This window comes from Aphidius gifuensis, linkage group LG4 (genome assembly GCF_014905175.1).
Source record: "Aphidius gifuensis isolate YNYX2018 linkage group LG4, ASM1490517v1, whole genome shotgun sequence".
Taxonomy (NCBI): Eukaryota; Metazoa; Arthropoda; class Insecta; order Hymenoptera; family Braconidae; genus Aphidius; species Aphidius gifuensis.
Window position 1 is genome coordinate 5,583,733 of NC_057791.1, and position 20,729 is coordinate 5,604,461.

Below are 20,729 nucleotides of genomic sequence, written 5' to 3' on the forward strand. Positions count from 1 at the left end.
AGGATGTGTTTCAGGTATTTGCAGAAATGGATTTCGAATATAAAAGTATAAGACATTGGTTTATTTTTTCTAGGAGAAATTAGGATGTTTATTTTATTCCTTTTCAGGTTGATTAAATATTTATTTATATAATATTTAGATTTAAGTAATTTCTTGTTGAACGCACTTTACCACAATAATTTACAAAATTGTAAATTTATTTTTGAAACTATTTTTTTTTTAATTAAAATTTAATATACCTGCAGCTTTAAGCGCAAGTAAATAATTAATTACTTTTTTTTTATTCAACTTGTTTATCAAGTTTTTTTAGAATTTTTAATTTACTTGGTGCATTTTTATACATGGTTTAAATTTTTTTTTATTTTTTTTTTATTGATTAAAATTTATATTATATTTGCTGCTCAAAGCGCAATATAATATTTTAATATATATCGCTTAAAAATTTAGTGCATGTCAAGCAATACAGTGTTTTAATTTTTAACGTAAGTACAAATATTTTATTTTATTATATAAGATAAGCCAAAAAAAAAAATCCATTAAAATTATATATTGACAATTTTTTTTATAAATAATCTTGACCATTATTTTGTAAATTACTTGAATTTTTTTTAGGAGTAGCTGGTTGTTTAGGACTACCAGACTGCATATAAGCTGGATTTGGTGGAGATCCATTTGGTGATGGATAGCCTGGTGGAAAAGATCCTGTTTGAGTTAATTGTTGATAATTCTGTGGCTGTTGTCCTGGTTGATAAGATGGTTGTTGACCAGGTTGATATGGTGGCTGTTGACCTGGTTGATATGGTGGCTGTTGACCTGGCTGATATGGTGGCTGTTGACCCGGTTGAGTAGGTAATTGTTGTGATGGTGATTGACCTGGTTGATAGGGTGGTTGCTGAGTTGGTTGTTGAGATGATGCTTGACCTGGTTGATATGGTGGTTGTTGTGATGGTGGTTGACCTGGTTGACCTGGTTGATAGGGTGATTGTTGAGTTGTTTGTTGAGATGGTGGCTGACCTGGTTGATAGGGTGATGGTGGTTGGCCTGGTTGATAGGGTGATTGTTGGGATGGTGATTGACCTGGTTGATAGGGTGATTGTTGGGATGGTGATTGGCCTGGTTGATAGGGTGATTGTTGGGATGGTGATTGACCTGGTTGATAGGGTGATTGTTGTGATGGTGATTGACCTGGTTGATAGGGTGATTGTTGTGATGGTGATTGACCTGGTTGATAGGGTGATTGTTGTGATGGTGATTGGCCTGGTTGATAGGGTGATTGTTGTGATGGTGATTGACCTGGTTGATAGGGTGATTGTTGAGTTGTTTGTTGTGATGGAAGTTGACCTGGTTGATAAGGTGGCTGACCTGGTTGGTAGGGTGTTTGCTGAGTTGGCTGATGTGATGATGGTGGTACAGGTGTTTGATATGGTGATGGTGGTTTAGTTGTTTGATAAGGTGATGGTGGTTTAGTTGTCTGATAAGGTGATGGTGGTTTAGTTGTTTGATATGGTGATGGTTTAGTTGTTTGATAAGGTGATGGTTTAGTTGTTTGATAAGGTGGTGGTTTAGTTGTTTGATAAGGAGACTGTTGAGGTGATTGGGGTGGTTGATAAATTGATCCAGAAGAGGCTCCGGGTGGCTTCAAAGGTAAAGCTATCGGTGATAACTGACCTGATGGTTGATAAGTTGAAGGAATTTGATTTGGTTGCTCTAAATTTATTCCATTAATTGGTCTTTTTGCATCTTCACAAATTCGATTTATGCATTTCTTAAAAATAAAAAAACAAACAAAATCCAATTATAAACTGACTTCTTTTCCTTTTTTTTTTTGTTTTTTTTTCAAATAAATTTCTACACACTCTTCCTCGTCCACATCGTGTTCCATCAAGAGTTGGAGTTTGACGGGTCATACAACTGCGTCTACTTCCAGAGGCTTTATTGCACCATAATTCTTTGCATGGATCATTTACAGCAATTCTACTGCAAAACATCCATCTACAAAAATAATATTTTAATTTCTCGAAAAAAATTCATTATTTACAAATTTATTTATTTTTATTTTTTAGATTTTTTATACCCATCACCAAATTCAATTCGACACTGAGCATCCAATGAAAATGTACCAGCTAAAAATGAGCTGTGCTCAAAATTACTTGGTGGTCGTTCCAAACAATGATATTTTCTATGAAAAAAAAAAAGAAGAATATAATAAATTGATTGAACTTTTAATCATCAACCTATGAATTTTATAATACAAAAAGAAAAAAAAACCAACAAGACAGCTGAATTAAATTCTTTAGTTGAACATGTAGACCATACAGGAATTGGCATGACAGCTGGTATGACCTCTGACATAACGGTTGTTTGAAGAAGAGACTCTGATGCACAATTATTATTGAATGTTAAATCACCATCATGTGTTAATCCAATTCTTGTAATAAAGTAAGTATTTATTTAATTATTACATTGTAAATTAGTAATTGCATGGTCATCATAGTGACTGTTAGATAGATTAAATTAAATAACTTACAAATGACCAATTCCATGTGCTATTTTAATTGCTGATAACCAGCCTACATCCTCAATTAGTAAACATGACCATTTCCATTGACACATAAATGCACCTGGAGAAGAACTAACATCTTCACTTATTTTATAATTAGTTATCCATACTGCCATATCATGTTTTTCTTTTGAATTTTGATATATCATTCTGTTCCATTTGTTGACACTAAACAACAAAAATCTTGGCTCACCAGCATATATCTGTTATGAAATTTTAAATAATATATAAAACAAATTAATAATAAATAAATAATAAAATTTTTTTTAATTAAATTATACATACTGCACTGTCTTTACAATCAGGATATAACATCATACGCATTATAACAACTTTAAATACAATTTTTGTTGAAATTTTTTTGAATAATTCACTGACCTGTATTTTTGAAAGAAAAAAAGAAGATAATTGTTATTGAATTTGTTGATTAGTTGTGAAGTATATATATTAATGTTTTTATTTTTTTTTTTTATTTTTGATTACTGACAATATTAAAAAGTGTAAAAATATATTGCTGAGTACGTTCTCCATGAAAGTCAATTATGTCACAATCAACTCCAATATTAATTTTGACCCATCTTTCTATTATATCTTCTTCTTCTAGTTGTCTTGGTATTCGACTACTTTTTTCTTCATATGAAAAACCTGAATTAAATAAAATTTAATTATCAATATACAAAATAAATTTTAAAATAAAAAAAAATTATTAAACTCACCTTGGTTTGAATCTTTATCTTCAGAATCATAATCATCAAAAAATGTTTTTTCACCTGCTAAATAAATTATAGATAAACAAACAGTTAAAATATTTTCTTAAATACAATAAATATTTTATTTTTTTTTTCCAATTTAAAATAATGTAAATTTAATTTTTATTTGCTGTTCAGTATTTTCAATTCCATTCATTTTTTTCTGATTAAAAATTTTATGATTTTTCTAATTAAAATTTTTCGTACAATTTCGAAATTACTCTATAAATTTTTCCGCTCAATTTTTAATTTTTCTCGAATTATTATAACAAAAATTTATTAGAAAAAATTCAAACTAAAAAAAATTACATTTAAATTATTTTTGGAACTCATTAGTCATAAAAATATTCTCAGAATTTCGCTAAATTTGATAATAAGTACAAAAAATAATCCAAAATAATCAGGAGAAATATTTTTATTTACCTTCATTATTTTGTATTACTAATTAAAAAAAAAATACATTTACCATCAACATATGGAGGATTACGTTGTTCACCAGATTCTGCTTCAAACATTTCAAGATACTCAGGCAATGCAACGTCTGTTGTCATATTATACTGTTCTTTTGTATCACATATTGTCAATGCTCTTTTACCTCTTGGATGAAGACGACAACCATCACTAACTCTTAGAGCTTTATCAACTTCAAAATTTTTAGATGTTTTATTTAATTTTCTCATTGTTAATTGTCTTCGATAACGTTTCATAAAAACATCATTATTATCATTAAATTTTTTATTATTATTAGAATTTAATATAACATTTGATGAAATATCAATATTAAAAAGATATTTTAATTTTTTTGGTATTTTTGTTTTATATAATATATGTTTATTTTCATTTTCATATGGTTGAATAAAATATGATTTTTTATTAATCATTAATAAACCATAAATATCATCATTACAAAGTGTTAAAATAACACGTGAATTATTAATTTCATTAACTTTACCTTGTAATGCAAGACAATTATGTAAATTAAATTTTTTTTTATTATATAAATTTTCATTTGAATTTTTTTGTTTTTGTTTAATAATTAAATTTGGTGATAATAATACATTATTACTATTTAATGTTTCAAATGTCCAATGATTTAATGCAATATATAAATATTTTGGATTAATATATATTTTTTTTGTAATATTTAATTTTTGTAATCTTTTTAATGTTTCAATTCTTGTTAATACTTTTGGATATACAATTTTATGTTGACCAATTTTTTTAAATAAATCATTACCACATGATAAATCACATATTAAAATTATCAATATATTTATGATAATAAATATTGACACTGTTTTACACATTTTAATATAAAAAAAAAAAAAAAAAAAAAAAGTTCACCTAACATTGGTAACTGAAATAAACGATATGAACATAGATTTTTTTCTTTTTTTAATTATTTTTTCATTATGTATACAAAATTATTGGTCAATTAATAATTCAAGATTAGATATGCTTAATAGACTATAAATCATTATAAGCTATAATAATGATTAAAAATTGTTTTTAAAAAATGAAAAAGAGAGAGGTATAAATGAGTTGAAAAAAAATGTTTTAACACGACATAATATATATTTATTTATTGATAACATCACGCTGGATAAAGTGCATAAGTTAATAATCCTTGTAATATTAGAGCAAGTATAAAACCAATTTCTCTTTTACCAAGATCATTAGCTGTACCTTTTCCAGTATTACAATATGATTTTTCACAACATGCTGTACATGCATATAATTTTGTTCTTTCACCAATAACAATACAACCTGGTTCACATTTATTTGTGCAATTTCTTTCAATAGCCCACATCATTGGCTCGGAAGTTGAATTTTCAGTACTTGTTGTAAATGAAAATCTTTTTACCTGTTTAATAAATTAATTTAATATTAATTTATATAAATTACATTTTTATATTAATATTTTTTTCTTACAATGCAAATTCTTTTATCTCCTTTACACTTTTTTACAAGTGATGTTTGATTTTTATCATGAAGTTCAACACATTGTTCACCATCTTCCATGCTATCACATTGATAACACCAAAGATCATTTGCACGCTCAGTTGCAGCATGTGTACGATGTTCTTTTTGTAATAATTGACCTAGAAATAATTTAAACAAATTTAATCGTCATCTGAATAATAAAAATATCAATATTTTAATCAAAAAAATTAAGTTTATTTATAATTTATAAATAATATTGTAGAAAAAATGAAAAAAAAAATGAGCTGGAAATTTAAATAATATAAATTTTAAATTAACAGTTATATTAATTTAAATAAATAATTAATTTTTTATTAAATTATTTTAATTATTATTATAAAAAAAAAAAACTAAATTATATTTTACATTTGTTTATTTATTTAAAATCGTGTTAATGATTGGATATTTATAGTTGATTTTTTGAGTCATATTTGTTATAAATTTTTTCAATTATTCAAGGATAAACTATTTTTAAAAATATATTATAAAGATTACGTACCTCCAGTGAATTGAAATAATCCCATCAGCATCACAAATATTATAATGCTATGAGCTCCATTATTATCCATATTTGCGACGTTTAGTCTGTAGATTAGATGCAATTAAATATTCCATTGATGCATTATTATACTCACGGTATTTAACTTATTTCCAAATGATAAAATTTTTAACTATGTACAAACAGCCGTGACTACTTGTACCGCCATGATGACATTTCCTTGCGCATGTGCTTTAAAAGCTTGCTTTATTTTTTTCTGCACCCTTAAAAAATCGATAACATATGGGATTTTGGAGAAATTAGGTTTAACATTTTGTGGTGACAATTGCCAACAACATGCAACTCAATAATATTACAAAAGTTGTATATATTTTGTTAATAATCAAAAAGCTTTTTGAAAATTAAAATTAAATTATTATAAAGTTAAATAAATTAATTATATAATTTATTTTTTATTAAAATATCAAAGTAGTTTTTAAAATTTTACAAAGCCAATCAATTAAATTGCTTTTATAATTACAAATTCGAAGCGAAAAAAAAAATTGTCATTAGTACAGCTTTGTTCTAAAGCTCTTGTTGTTTATGTTTTGTCAAATTTTTAAGTCACTTTGATTTTTTATTTAGCTGTATAGGAAAATTACTGAACTCGTTGCAAATACCGCATTCATTTATGGAATATGATTTTCAGCATGAGATTAATCAAGTCATGGATTATCTGCTGCTTTAGTTAATGACCGAATCAACCCTCTTGAAAATATGTCTCCAGATTTATCTGGATTATTTTGTACTTTTTTTTTTTTTTAATACTGCAAATCTGATAAAGATGATAAAATTAAAAATAATTACAAAATAATGCTAAATAATTTGTAGAAATAATTTTGCTGATTAATTAATTAAAAATTGAGATTAATTTGATCATTTAAATGTTATTTTTTTTTATTTTGACATTCAATTTAGTTGTTTACATGCAAAAAATTACGGAAAAAAACGAGAAACTACTGAGATTATTTGTAGAAAATTTTCACCATAAAACTGCATAAAATAGAAATGAATTATTTCATCAATTTATATATAAGCTATCTTATAAAATATAAATCAACATATAAAGATGCCAAAAAACATGAACCATTATGTTTTTTGGTAAATCAAGAAATACTAGGATAAGGTATAAGAAACACGCAGGTGGTAAATAAAGACGAGTGATATATCAGCAGCGCAACGCCCTTTTTCTACCAGAGTATTAATATCGATTGAGGACTTTTTATTTGGTGCATTGACCCAGCCTGAACTCATGACCGAACAAATATACAATTTTAATTTCAATAATATATCATTTTTTTTTTTCCTTTCATTAAAGCTCAATTATTTGTTATCTAAAAAAAAAACAAAAGCTTGACAGTAAACTTTATAAAAGCTCTAAAAATATATACATTAAAATATATTTCAATTTAACAAATTTTAATCAACATGCACATTGATGTATGCATCAATTAATTAATGAAAATAATTTGAAAAAAATATCATTTAATTAAAAGTGAAAATCTATAATGACATATATGCTTTGATTTGAAATGAAAAAATAAAAAAAGTTTTATCAAAATATAAATAAATACTGCAGCAACAAATAAGAGGGATGTCACTGGGGTCAATTTGGTCTCTCACTCATCATTACCCTGTTATTTTCTTTGTCTATTTCACCCTTGGTTTATCAGCTCATCTCTCTATCAAACAACCCTGACTACTCTACTGTCTCTTCTATTTGTAATTTTTTTTTTCCTGCTTTATGTTTTCTCAGCTTCCTCGTCACTCCTGAGACAAATTTTTTTTATTCTTTTTTATATGATTTTTTTTTTCTGGAATCACTTCAACAATATATAAATATAATAGTAAAAAAAAATAAAAACTACGGCGCGAGCGTATTGGCCAATGGGATTTAGACGATGGCGTCGTATCAATTTGAGGGAATAAAGTTGGTTGCGCCGGCAGTACTAAACCGACTACCAACCTCATTTGAACGTCGTGAAATTTATCACATCATATTTCAGACACTCGTATGTATTGAAAATAGAAATTAAAATTTTCATTCATTTGTGTATTGTTATTAATAGATAAAAATATAATTTATAAATTTTTTTTTAATTTTTTTAACTTGAAATTTTGTTGATATATGGTTGTTGTAAAATAATATTCAATTTAACAAGTTTTAAATGTGATAATTAGTTTTTAATTAAACTTGGTTGTGTAAAAAATTATTTATATATTTTTTTAATTGGATTAATAAAGGTGAGCAATAGATAAATTTTTAAATTTTTATAATTAAAAATACACATAAATGAATTTTCTTTTTATAAATAGCAAATTAAAAACTTCAATTTTTTTTTTTTTCTTTTTTTTTTAGTATATAAAAATATCAATAATCCAATTTATAGTGATAATTGAATTTTAGATGCAATGTATAGTCTCATCATATATCAACGAAGGGAAACTTTATTGACAATCAAATATCTTTTTGTTTCATTCAGATTGTAATAAAAAAAAAAATATATACAAAAAAAAGAAAAATTTTAAATACAATAATAATATATATATTGATGGAAAAAAAAGTTTTTTTTTATTTATTTTTTTTCTTTATTTGCTTTTTAGATGATGGGTTTTTTTTTTTTGTGAAAAGTGTCATATATTTATCAAAAAGTTATAATGTAGTAATAACAATAGCTTCTTGTTGATTTTAAAAAAAATTGAAAAGTTTTATTATTTTTCCAACTTGGTTATAATTTACATAAAATAATTTTTTACTAAGATAGTTTTTATTTTTAATTTAACTTTATTATAAAAAATATAAATTATCGAAATATTGCATATTTGAGTTTCGAAAAAAAAATTTAAAAAATTTCGATTTTAATAAATTTAAAAAAGAAATTAGCATTATAATAATTTTTTTAATTTTTCGTTTTAATATATTTATCTTTGGAATGATTAAATCATCCAAATTGACAGCATTTTAATGCAATTTAATCGACTTATTTTAGTGATGCTTCATGAAAGAAATAAAATGAAAAATTAACGATTTTATTTAAAGGAATTTAATTAACTGAATTATTATGCTCGCTATATATACATTTTTATATGAAAATAAAAATATAAGAAACTGAAAATCAACAGGTGCTGCATATGAATTATTCATATGTTCAATTAAATTTTGACTAAATTAAATTTTTCATGAAACAATAATATCATTTTAAAAATATGAATAAAAATTGTTATTGTACTGAAAATTTTATTTTGAATATTAATTTGCAACAAATTAATATTTATGTTTTCAAAAAAAATTTATAAATATTAAAATAATTTAATTGTTTAGTCGTATTCAATTGTTTAAATGAAACAATTTAATAAAGATAACATTTTTTAAAGCGATGATAGAAACCACTTGCTTAGAGTCAAAGACGATTAAACTTTAACTCAAGTACTATTAATTTGGGTGATTGAATAGTTTTAAAATAAAATCAAGGGGAAAGAAAACTTTTTGCTATTTATAAAATTAATTTTTTAATATAACTATAAATTTTTTTGTTTATTTATTTATTTAAAACACAGTGTTAATTTTATTTTACAGTTAAAATGAATATAGAAAAAATATATTAGACAGTATTTTAAGATTTTATATTTTATTCAATTTACTTTTTACATAAATATTAGTTTAAATAAAAAAAACCACTAAAGTAAATATTATTTCATGTAAATTAACTAAATTGAAAATGATTATTAATTTTTTTTTTTTCAATTATTTTCGCATCTGTTTATATCCACACGAGAGAGAGATAGATATATGTGGTTTAATTTTAGAGTGTCATTAAAGGTCGATCAATCGATTGAATGTTATTATCACAACGTAACAATGATTGGATAGGGGGTTTAAAGGGGGAAAGGAGTGGTAAAAAGGGAATATATATTGGTGTGGCAAATGATGAGGTAAAAAAGGGGGTTAATAGGAAGGTTGATTGTCGGAGATGATTCAGTCGGAATGGATGTCATTCAATTACTGTAAAATAGTTGCAATTTCATTGTGTGAATTGAAGCATTTAAAAATGCAACAGATTTTATTTTAAAAATATATTTCTTTGAAAAATTTATATTTTCAAATTTATATTTAAATTTAATATCATTTTTTAGCTTTTTTTTTTTTATATTGACTAAAAGAAAAAGAATTCTGTCATTAAAAAAATTTGTTCTTGCAGAAATATATAAATTTAAAAGAAATGCCTTAGTTTAAAATAAAAGCATAGAAATTTTTTTGATTCTTATAAACAATTGTTTTTAATCAATAAAATTCTCAAATAGAAGAAAAAAATATCTTGAAAATATATTGTTTGTAAAACTTTCCAACGAAAAAATAAAATTTTAAAAAGTAAATTATTATTTATTATATTTGGTATATAAAAAAAAAGCAATCAAACAAAATGTTATTTTTAGATTTTAATGTTTTTTGCAAAAAAACATTGATCTGTTTTTTTTTCGTTTGGAAAAAACTTTTTACTATAGACGTAAATATCGTTAAAAAAAAGCAAAAAAAAAGAAAAAAAAAAAAATAGAATATTATGTTGTCCCGAGGCAATATATAAACTAGCTATATTTATAAATAACTTGTATATCAAGAATTTATGATTAAAATTGTTTTGAATTTAAATTGAAATGAAATAATTTAAAAGTTAATCATTTAAATATTTCAAACATTTGTGTCAATTTTAATTTAAATTTCAATCAATAATTTTATATAAAAATTATTAAATAAACATCAACTAATATTAGAATTAAATTATATATAAAAAAGTTAATTTTTTTTTTAAGTCTGACATATTATTGACTACTACTACTACTTTTTTATTTTACGAGATCACTTGGCGCGCGTTTTTAATAACGATGAAAAAATAGTTTTTCGAAAATAATTATCACAATCACACTCTTTCCATATGTATTACTTGCCTCATACATATTGGTTACCCCATACGTATTACTTGCTTCATACGTAATGCTTACCCCATACGTATTACTTGCTTTATACGTATTGCTTACCTCATATACGTATTGCTGACAAATGACATGAGAGTGACAGAGAAAACAAAATAACCAATCAAATATTCGGAAGATCGATGACAACTGTCCTTTTTATATAAGGAATATAAATATTGTATAATTATTTAATTATATAATTTTATATTTTAAATTACTCTGATTAATTTTTTAAGTAGTATAAGTCCACGAATAATCAGACATACTAAACTATATTGACAAGTAAAAATAATTAAAATAATTAAAAAAAAAAAACTTAATAATTTTTCTGACAAGTTTTTTAATAATTTAATGTGATTTATCAATCGATTGGAATGAAGATAAATATTATGATTAAAGTTTCAATCATTGATAATATCTTATCAGACATAGGACATTTAAATTAAATTGATTTATCAATTTTTATATCTTTAGTTTACATTATTAATTGCTGTGAATGAAAAATATATGTCTAGTTTACTTTGCAAAAGTTAGGTAGTAATATCATTTTATACTAGAATTGATAAGAAAAAAAAACAAAAATACTGAGGCTTCTTGAGCTTCAAGCCTTCAATAAGAGGGGAAATTATGGATCGATATTTTATATATATAAAAGGGTAGATATATTTTTTTTTTATATATACTTATAAGTTCGCATATACACAAGTGACTTTTTTATATATAATTTATTTTCAAATATTTTACACGCACCCTTTACAAATATTATTTTTTATCTATTTTTATATGTATACCTATATTTTTATTAAATCATCAAGTTTGTTGCAATTATATTAAGGAGGGTTGTCCAGATAAAATCACAGAATAATCTTATTTTATCCAGTGATCGAGTAGTCATAAAACCTGGACGAGTTCAGAATTATTTTCCTAATTTTTTTTTTATTTATATTTGCCTTCCTTCAAATCCTCTGTCGAGTGGTTACTTTTTTTTTTTTTTTTTTCTTCTTTTTCATTTTATTATATGATTTATTACTGAGAAAAAATTTTTTGATCAAAAAGATTTTCTATATATAGATAAGAGTTTATATGAGAAATATTATAGAAAAATTTATTTAGCGTGAAGAATAAAATAGACTTGATATATATATGCAAAGCTTTATTCAATTTTATTCAATTATAATTATTATTGATTTAATTATTAATATTGGAAAAAAGTTTTATTGAATTTTAGAAAAGAAAAATGATAAAAAATTGATGAAGAAATAAGTTGATTTTTTTTTTTTTTCTTAAACTTTTAAAAGAAAATTATTAATTTAAAATAGAAAATTCAAGTGTATATTTTTATTGGATTGTTAACTTGACATTTGGCTTAAATTTAAAAATTTAATACATAAAAATTGTAACAATAATTTGAAAAAAAAAATGTTAAAATAATATTTAAAATATATATTTTTATTACATTTTTAATTAACATATTTTAAATGTTAATTTTCTATTAAATTTTAAAAAATGCTTGCGTTTTTATTCGTGTAAATTCTAAAAATAGTTTTAAAAAAATTTTAAAAATTAGAGCTTTTTGAATTTTTAAAATTACAGTTGAATTATTTTTGGTAAATGTAAATATATTTTTCACTGTTTTTTTTTTTTTTTATCATAAATTTTTAAATTCATTAAAATTTCACATATTAAAATTTATTCAGTCAGAAACTAGCAAATATTTAATTCATTTTATTTTTGTGTGAATATAAGTGTGAAAAAAATTTGAAATGCTCATCATTTATTCACTAAAAAAAAATCATTTGTAATATTACATTTATAAAAATAATAATACCGTCTACATATATACATTTGTCTTTTTATTTTCTGTATTTCTGTCATTCAGACAAAAAGTAATTCCCAAGTGAATCATGTTCATAAATAGTACTGAAATAAAAAATCTATAAAATGTCAATTTTTATAACTTCTGACATTTCCGTCTTTGATAATACTATTTTTTTTTTATTATTATCAATTTATAAATGTAATTTACTTGTTTTTGTTATTATTATTATAAATTTTCAATTTTATATGAGAAATTTTTTCGAATGAGTAAAACAATCAAACCAATCAAATAAATATGAGTATTTTTTTTTTGAAGATTTTCTTGGATATTAGCTTTACGGATTTTCTAAAAATAGATTTTCTTCTTATGCACCCTTTTTTTACATTTTCTGCCCTTTAAGATTGACGATAGGATATGAATATAAATATATATAAAAAAAAAAAAACGATATATACCAATCGATATCAGTTCATGAATAAGATATTTTTATTTATTCATTATTTTTCTTTAAAAAAAAAAACAAGATAAATAAATTACCAAAGTTATAACGCGTTTATTTTATCAAAATATATATGCTTTTATATAAAACAACATTTATTTAATTGGATTATAAAATAATAAACAAGCTAATTTTCTTTAATTAACAATATAAATAAGTTAAAAAAATAAAAAAATAAATAACTCGTATATTGATAAAATAACACTTGTATATTTTTAAAATTTTTATATATCAATGATAATTAATTATTAATAAAATAATAATATTTATTTTATTTTTTTAATGATGATGATGATAAAACATTTTGCAATAATCTCATGTAAATAATTAATTTTCTTCGGAGAAAAAAATTTCATAATATAAAAAATTATTTCCTGGAAAAGTATTTGTCATTGTGATATATTTATTTTATTTTTCATTTTACTCTTGATATAATGTTTTTTTTTTTATATGTTTTATCCACAAAGAAATATTTCTATTGGAAATTTTTCACATGAATTCTGTTTTACTGATACAAATTACAATCCATTTTCACGGAATTTCGTTTGACTGTAATTGAATTTTATTAGATTCACTTACGATTAAATAAATTTTCTCAAATTATAAAATTTGTAAAATTACAGAAATACTTTAATCTAAATAATTAAAATATAAATAATTAAATGCAATTGTTGTAGTGTTATAAAATTTTGAAAATTTAGTAATCATAAAATTATCATTTTAATTAACAACGAATAATTCATTATTTTTCAACAATATTAATGAAAAAATTGAATAAAAAATACAACAAAATATATTATTATTATTTTCATTTCAATTATCATTTTTAATTATTTTTATTTTCCATTTAAATTCTATTTTCAAAACAATCTCAAGTATTTAATTTTTATTTATCTTGAGATTAAATTTATGCATCTCTCATCTACCATTTTAATTTCCGTCAACCTTTAAAATATCTCATTTAACAATTAAAAGCCTTGTGATTTTCTGAATCATTTCGAAATCGTAAATTATTATTTTTTTTTTTGCTAAATTTATATAGAATATTCTCTTGAATATATTTACACTTGAGTCTATGAGTTTACTTGTTCATACAACTAGATGAATTACGCTCTAATTTATCAAGGACAAAAGATAAAATTGTTTGAAATTTATTAAGGATATTTGATCAACAAAATAACACTCGTATATCATGAATTACTTTAATAAATTTTTGGCAAATACCTGCATAAACAGTGTCATCTTATTTTCACTTAACGTTAATTATTATTTCGGTTAAACTATTTGATAATAATAATGTCTTCAGTAGTAGTATATAGTTGCAATTAAACTGTCCTTAAAAATTTTTTATACATATTCTTTTGTGACCTACATATTTTAAATTAAACATATTTAATTACAACGTGGCTGGAATTTTTATTAGTACAAATAAATTATACTCAGTTTAAATTCTTATGTCGTAATAATTTTCAACATCAAACTTTTGTTATTCAAGTCACTGTAAAAATACCAAATAAACTATTGAGCTTTTATTAAAATTATTCAATTAAAATTCATCAAATTTAATTGAACAAAAATAATAAATTATATTATTATTGTATATATAGAAATAAAAAGACACAAGTTTTCTTTGAAAAATTTTTTGTTAAAAATAACATAAGGGTGTAAATCAAACTTGTGATATAATCTGTTATTTTATATGCCATATATTTACATATTTTTTTTTTCAAATAAACCAATCATCGATAAAAAAAATGATATTATAATTTTATGTTTATCTTTTTTATAGTCCCCTAGGCTCTTGTAATTTTTTTTCTTGTTTTTTTTTTTGGCCTTTGGCCAATTTGTGTTTATTTTATTGACTTTTTGTGTAAAGCTTGTTGCATGTACTCCAAGCAGCATAGATATATTTTTTTTTTTTCGAATTTTTTGTTGTTCTTTTTATGGAATTAAACTACAGCCAAAATATTTATCCAGTTTTTCTTTGATAATATAGAAAAATGTCTTTGTAAATTCTTGATTGTATAGAAATAATTTTCATTCTCATGAAAAAATTCAGTAGAAATTCTTCTGTAAATAAAAGCCAATATAATATTGAGGAAAAAAATTAATGATTGATTAATAAATAGCTGTTTACACATTTAAAAATTACAATATCATAATTTATTTTTCTTTTTTTTTTAAAAATAAATTTACCTCAAAGTTTTTCAATTTTATTTGTTGATATATTATATGAAGATTATAGAGTAAATATTTTAATTCTAATATTAGAAAATAAAAACTTAGAGCTTTATCATATTGGATTACCTCGATAGTCTCATATTGCTGTCAAAGTCAAAGGTATCAAGGTAATCAATACGTTGAATCCATCACTATATGCATATAACAAACAATAATATACAGTTAATAAATAATTAATTTAACATATCATATTTGTTTATAAACTAAAAATTATTTTATTATTTATAAAATTCACCTTGATATATATTTATTTCATTCTTTCATTAAATTTTTTATAATTCAATTTTTTCTTTAACTTTATTTATGATTAATAATACATTCACAATTTTATATAAACTTTTTTTTGAATTTTATTAAAGCATATACATGTTGATTTCGTATTCAATGTTTTACTAGTATTTACATAAAATAACTGTGAACATGCTGAGTAATAAAAAAAATTCTATTTGCTTATATTTTATTATTATTTTTTTATTATTATGTATATAGTGATTGATCAGAATGGAACATGTGTTTTTCAAATTGTAAAATAATCTTGAAGAAAATTTTTCAATTTATTTATCATATATTGTATACTTCAATGTTATATATGAAATAGAATCCTGAGAAATCGACTTTAAAATACATCATATAAATTTTTTTCTTTCACTGTTTTGTATAAGTGGAAAAAAATAATAATTAATTTTTTTTCTTTTACTTTTTATGTTTCATTTATCATCAATTATTTAAATTTAAATAAAATTTTTTTATATATATATAATATAATATAAAAAGATAAAAAAAAAAAGATAGTCAAAAAATTGGATTACGATTTCAATGTTCAAAATATAGAAACGGTGGTTTTCTGTGCTTATATATTTACTAAAATTGAATTTTATATATTTTAAGGAGTATCCTTTGAAAAAGTATTAAATTATAATGCTGATTCTTTTATCAATAAAATTTACTTGAGATAAAAATTTATAAAAATTACTATTCATGTCAAAAAAAAATTCCAAGATCAATTCCCCACAAAAATATATTATTATTTTTTTTTTTTTTCAAAGGGTTTTAAAGAAAAGTCATTGTCATCAATCGATGTATCGATTCAATATGGTTTTATATAGATATTTAAGGATGAAAAAAAATATGACCCTTTTTATTTCTATCGTCAATGTCGCATTTTATGGAAATATAAAACATTTTTTTCGTTACGCGTGCTCAACAAGCGCTTCAACATTAAATGTTTCAGTCAATATACTGTATATATATGCGACATTAAAAAAAGAAAAAAAAATGTACAAAAAGCAATGAAAAATATACCAATACAACTGATGTATTTTATTTTTTTTTATTCTGAAAATTTGGTGTTACAAATTTAATGATATATATGCAGCTTGCTCGAAATAAAATTATTTAAATAATAATTATTTATAAATATTTCTAGCAATAATAAAAATAAAATAAATTATTTCGATTGTAGGTCTTGTTATGCTCTTTAAGAATATATATATACTTTTTTATTTATTATTGATAGATACTGAGATATTTGATGTTAAAGTGCTTTCGAAATTTCGAAATTTTATAATGGGTTTTTGATGGAAATGTTTTTTTTTCTATAACAAAAAGTATTAATAAAAATTAAATATTTTTATGATTCAAGTGACACAATGAGACGACAATCGTATGCACAATGTATGCATAGCAGTAATGAGCCACAGATAATTGTTGAAGAAACAAATACAGGTGAAGAAGAATTTATTAGAAGTGGAAATGAATCACCACCACGTTGTCTGGATCCTGATTCACCATCACTCAATCCATATCTACTATCACCGTGGAGAGAAACACGAAAACATTCTCTACCAACACCACAATGCACCTCTGGAATAACTGCGTCACAAGTAAATAATTATTTTTCGATGAAAATTATTTAGTGTCTATTGATTTCGATTGAAATTAAAACATTTAATCAAACATGCAACTGTTCCTATTTTTAAGCTCATATATATTTACAAAAAATATATATTAAAAAATTAAATTTGAAAAATTTATTTGAATGTCAAATTAACATTTTTTAAATTAAAATTATTTACTCAATTTTTATATAGAAAAAAAATGCTCTTTTTTATTTTTTTTTACCTAGAAAAAGTATTAAATTTTAACATTTAAATTGACATTTAAAATAAAATAAAAAAAACTTGTTGACCTATATTTGAAAAAAATGAATAGCATCTTGAAAAAAAATAAAACTATGATGACTTAATTAATAAAAATTAAAAAAAAAAAAAAAATAGGTAAGACGTTTAAGTGAACGAGGCGGTGAAGGTTCTGGTCCAAGTTCACGTGAAGCAGCATTTTTAGCAACATTATCATCAGCTCCAACACCTCAACCTGGTGGTAGAAGACATTCAGTTGTAACAATATCAAAAGTACCAACAGCATTTTTTGGACGTGGTCGTCGTGAATCAATTGCTGCATTACCAACTGGTTCAACGCGAATATTACCAATACGTCGTGATTCAATAACAACTGGACCACCAAGTAATTCTGGTAGTACACATAATCTACAATTGGATATAATGGATGACATTGCAGAAATTAAAGCGAGGAAGGTAAAGTATCGGTAAGATTACATCTCTTATCATTTTAAATAATAATATATAAATATATATATTAATTATATTAAATTTATTATTGATGGATCATATTTAATTTGTTTTATTGTAAAAAGGTTCGCTTAAAAATGTGGAAAACACCATCCCGTGAACGTGTCTGTGAAGTTCAAACACTTGAAGGTAATAATTGTTCAACTCAAAGATATGTTCAACAGGGTCAACGAAGATATTCTGATTTATCAATAATATCAACAAATCAAATGGCCTCAAATTCATCACGTAGACGTGCTTCCGAAATGCCACATACAAGTGGTACAATATCACCAGGTATTGTATGCTCAAATACTGATTTAATATCAATATTAAGTTCATTAACATCATCAGCAAATGAAATTAATTATTGTAATAATGATGATGTATTAATAAATCATGATGATTATAATAAAACAACAAAAACAATTGAACAAAAACGTAAAAATTTAAAAAATTTTCGTTCAAATAGTTTTGATATATCAATATTAAATGATACATTTGATAATAATAAAAAAATTGATAATAATATAATTAAAAAATTTAATTATCAACAACAACAAGCACCATCAAATTGGTTTACAAATCGTCATCAACCATTGTGGAAAAAACAAAAAAGTATAGATGTTAATAATATACAAACGACAAATATAAAAATTGATAAATCAAAATTAATTCAAGTTGTTAAAGATACACTTGTTAAAACAACAGTAACAGCAACAGCAACAACAACAACATCATCATCATCATCAACAACAACATCAACAGCACCATTATCATCATCATCATCATCAAAAGAATTAATTCGTCATAAAGTTGTTTGGGATGATAAAAGTGGTACTAAAGTTGATGCACAAGTACTTGGTACAGCAATTGAAGAATTTTTAACATCACAAAGAAGTAATGATGTATCAACAAGTATTAATACTAAAACCACAATATCATCTGGTAAACAAAAAACAAATAAAGTTACATCTTGGTTTGTTGGTAATAATAATAATAAAGAAGATGAAAAAACTGAACCATGTGAACCATCAATTTGTTCATCATTAAAAGATCTATTTGTCAAATAATTTATAGATATATTATATATTTATATATGTATAGTTTATATGTTCATTCCATTTTATGTAATGCAAAATTTTCTTTGCTGGTCAGAGACGTTTAAAAAAAATACAACTCAATGTAAAATATAAATTTAAAAAAAAAACCCTGGACCTGTATTTGATGAAATCTTGGTGTTATTGTATTTAAAAAAAGAGAATATATATTAATTTTAATTGTTCATTATTCATTTGTCATTGATGTAAATATACATAATTGCACTAACAAAAAAAAAAAAGAAAGAATTTAAAACTTATATTTAAAAATTTTTAATACCCTAAATGTTAGATACATTGATGTTATTGTAATATTTTAATTTAAATGTATTTCAATGTCATGAGAATAACAACAATGTATTTAAATTATTATTTTTTGTTTATTTTTAAAAGTCAGTATTGTTTAGAAATAATGTCAAAATATTAATAATAATAATAGCTAAAGTATAACTCGTATATCAAAAAAATAAAAAAAAAAAGTCCAAGTTTCATAATTAACAAAAAAATATTAATTACATTATTTGAAGAAAATATTTAAAAGATAAATTATTGAAAGTATAATAAATAATAAACAGAGTATATTATTAATAAAATCCCATTGCACAATTTAAAATGCGACAATCAATAGAAAAAATTAAAATGAAAATTAAGTTATTGATAATTTTGTCAAAGTGATTTAATATATTATCTTGATGTAGTTAATATTATGGGATTTAGAAGTAAAATAGCTGTTGGTGGTTGACAAAACTTTGATCAAATTGGATTAAAAAATATATTACAAGTTTAATGATTACTTGTGAGGACGGATACCACAGAGACAAATAGGATCAAAATCAGGTCAAATAACAGGGGAGAACAGTTACCACAATGTCACCACAATCAATCTTTTTTTTTTATTTTGAAATTGTTATTTAAGTTGAATTTTTTTTTTTAAATTGTTTACAAAACAAACTAAAATCCATAAAATTGTTGCTACAAATTCTGGATGATAAAAACAATCACACAATAAAATTATCAATAACTTTTTTGTTAATAAAAATATAATAAAAAAGATGCTGGTTATCTCAAATTGTAATAATTGTTTTCGTTTTTTTTTTTGAATTATTATTATTTGTAAAATTGAACAAATAAAATGAGTAATATTAAACCAGTCATTTAATTAATTATTATTGAATATTACTGTGAAATATTTGAATTTGCTTGAATAATTAAATATAATTATAATCACATAATAGAGAAGAATACCTGTCATTATCATTCAATTTTAGCTGAACAATAGAATAATAATGACAATTAAATTTTTTATTTGATATTCATGCTTATTAAATTGATGAATATTTATTTTTAAATAACAATTGATTTTATTTTATCAATAACACATTCAAATTAATGTTATATAATTTATATTTTTTTTTTAAATTATTAAAAGCTGTAACAGAAAACTGAGCTTATTAATTTGTAAATTAAATTCATCACGTTGTTGGACATCAATCAATATGTATAAATTAAAAAAAAAACCTGAAAATGTTTATTTATGTTTAAATGTTAATTTATATATAAAAAAAAAAATGTATTTGTTTAAATAAATTTAATGCCAATAATTCTATTCAGAAGAAAATTTATTAAGTAGAAAAAAATGATG

The 20,729-nt window shown here is 22.6% G+C and overlaps 3 protein-coding genes across 5 annotated transcripts; 1 reads left to right on the plus strand and 2 right to left on the minus strand.

Annotated features, from left to right (window-relative positions):
* Positions 1 to 383: 383 nt before the first annotated feature.
* LOC122853761 (leucine-rich repeat extensin-like protein 5) lies at positions 384 to 3,325 on the minus strand (the record flags this gene model as incomplete). Its single annotated transcript, XM_044154180.1, has 9 exons — positions 384 to 397; positions 598 to 1,765; positions 1,857 to 1,992; positions 2,075 to 2,179; positions 2,273 to 2,428; positions 2,528 to 2,763; positions 2,846 to 2,938; positions 3,048 to 3,205; positions 3,277 to 3,325. Coding segments are annotated over 9 exons (2,115 nt in total), but the record flags the coding sequence as incomplete, so codon positions are not given.
* On the plus strand, positions 2,328 to 20,685 carry LOC122854817. Of its 3 annotated transcripts, none has more exons than XM_044155803.1 (4): positions 2,328 to 2,439; positions 17,003 to 17,243; positions 17,637 to 17,954; positions 18,074 to 20,685. In XM_044155803.1, exons 2-4 carry the CDS (start codon positions 17,010 to 17,012, stop codon positions 19,058 to 19,060), a joined length of 1,539 nt encoding a protein of 512 aa, XP_044011738.1. In that variant the 5' UTR covers positions 2,328 to 2,439; positions 17,003 to 17,009; the 3' UTR covers positions 19,061 to 20,685. The 3 variants fall into 3 exon arrangements, with proteins under 3 accessions (XP_044011738.1, XP_044011740.1, XP_044011739.1); XM_044155805.1 differs by lacking the exon at positions 2,328 to 2,439 and adding an exon at positions 7,773 to 7,842; XM_044155804.1 differs by lacking the exon at positions 2,328 to 2,439 and adding an exon at positions 7,775 to 8,074.
* Positions 4,827 to 6,008, minus strand: LOC122854819. The gene is made up of 3 exons (XM_044155806.1): positions 5,792 to 6,008; positions 5,242 to 5,411; positions 4,827 to 5,173 (listed from the first exon to the last, which is right to left on the minus strand). The coding sequence occupies exons 1-3, from the start codon at positions 5,859 to 5,861 to the stop codon at positions 4,904 to 4,906; spliced, it is 510 nt and encodes a 169-aa protein (XP_044011741.1). The 5' UTR covers positions 5,862 to 6,008; the 3' UTR covers positions 4,827 to 4,903.
* Positions 20,686 to 20,729: the final 44 nt, after the last annotated feature.

What these genes read in the sequence shown, in the direction of transcription:
- LOC122854817 (XM_044155803.1), top strand. Translation starts at nt 17,010, where the DNA reads ATGAGACGACAATCGTATGCACAATGTATGCATAGCAGTAATGAGCCA. An exon ending in CTGGAATAACTGCGTCACAA is followed by an intron (nt 17,244 to 17,636) that starts GTAAATAATTAT and finishes AAAAAAAAATAG; the next exon opens with GTAAGACGTTTAAGTGAACG. An exon ending in CAGAAATTAAAGCGAGGAAG is followed by an intron (nt 17,955 to 18,073) that starts GTAAAGTATCGG and finishes TATTGTAAAAAG; the next exon opens with GTTCGCTTAAAAATGTGGAA.
- LOC122854819 (XM_044155806.1), bottom strand. Translation starts at nt 5,861, where the DNA reads ATGGATAATAATGGAGCTCATAGCATTATAATATTTGTGATGCTGATG. An exon ending in ATTATTTCAATTCACTGGAG is followed by an intron (nt 5,412 to 5,791) that starts GTACGTAATCTT and finishes AATTATTTCTAG; the next exon opens with GTCAATTATTACAAAAAGAA. An exon ending in GAGATAAAAGAATTTGCATT is followed by an intron (nt 5,174 to 5,241) that starts GTAAGAAAAAAA and finishes TTTATTAAACAG; the next exon opens with GTAAAAAGATTTTCATTTAC.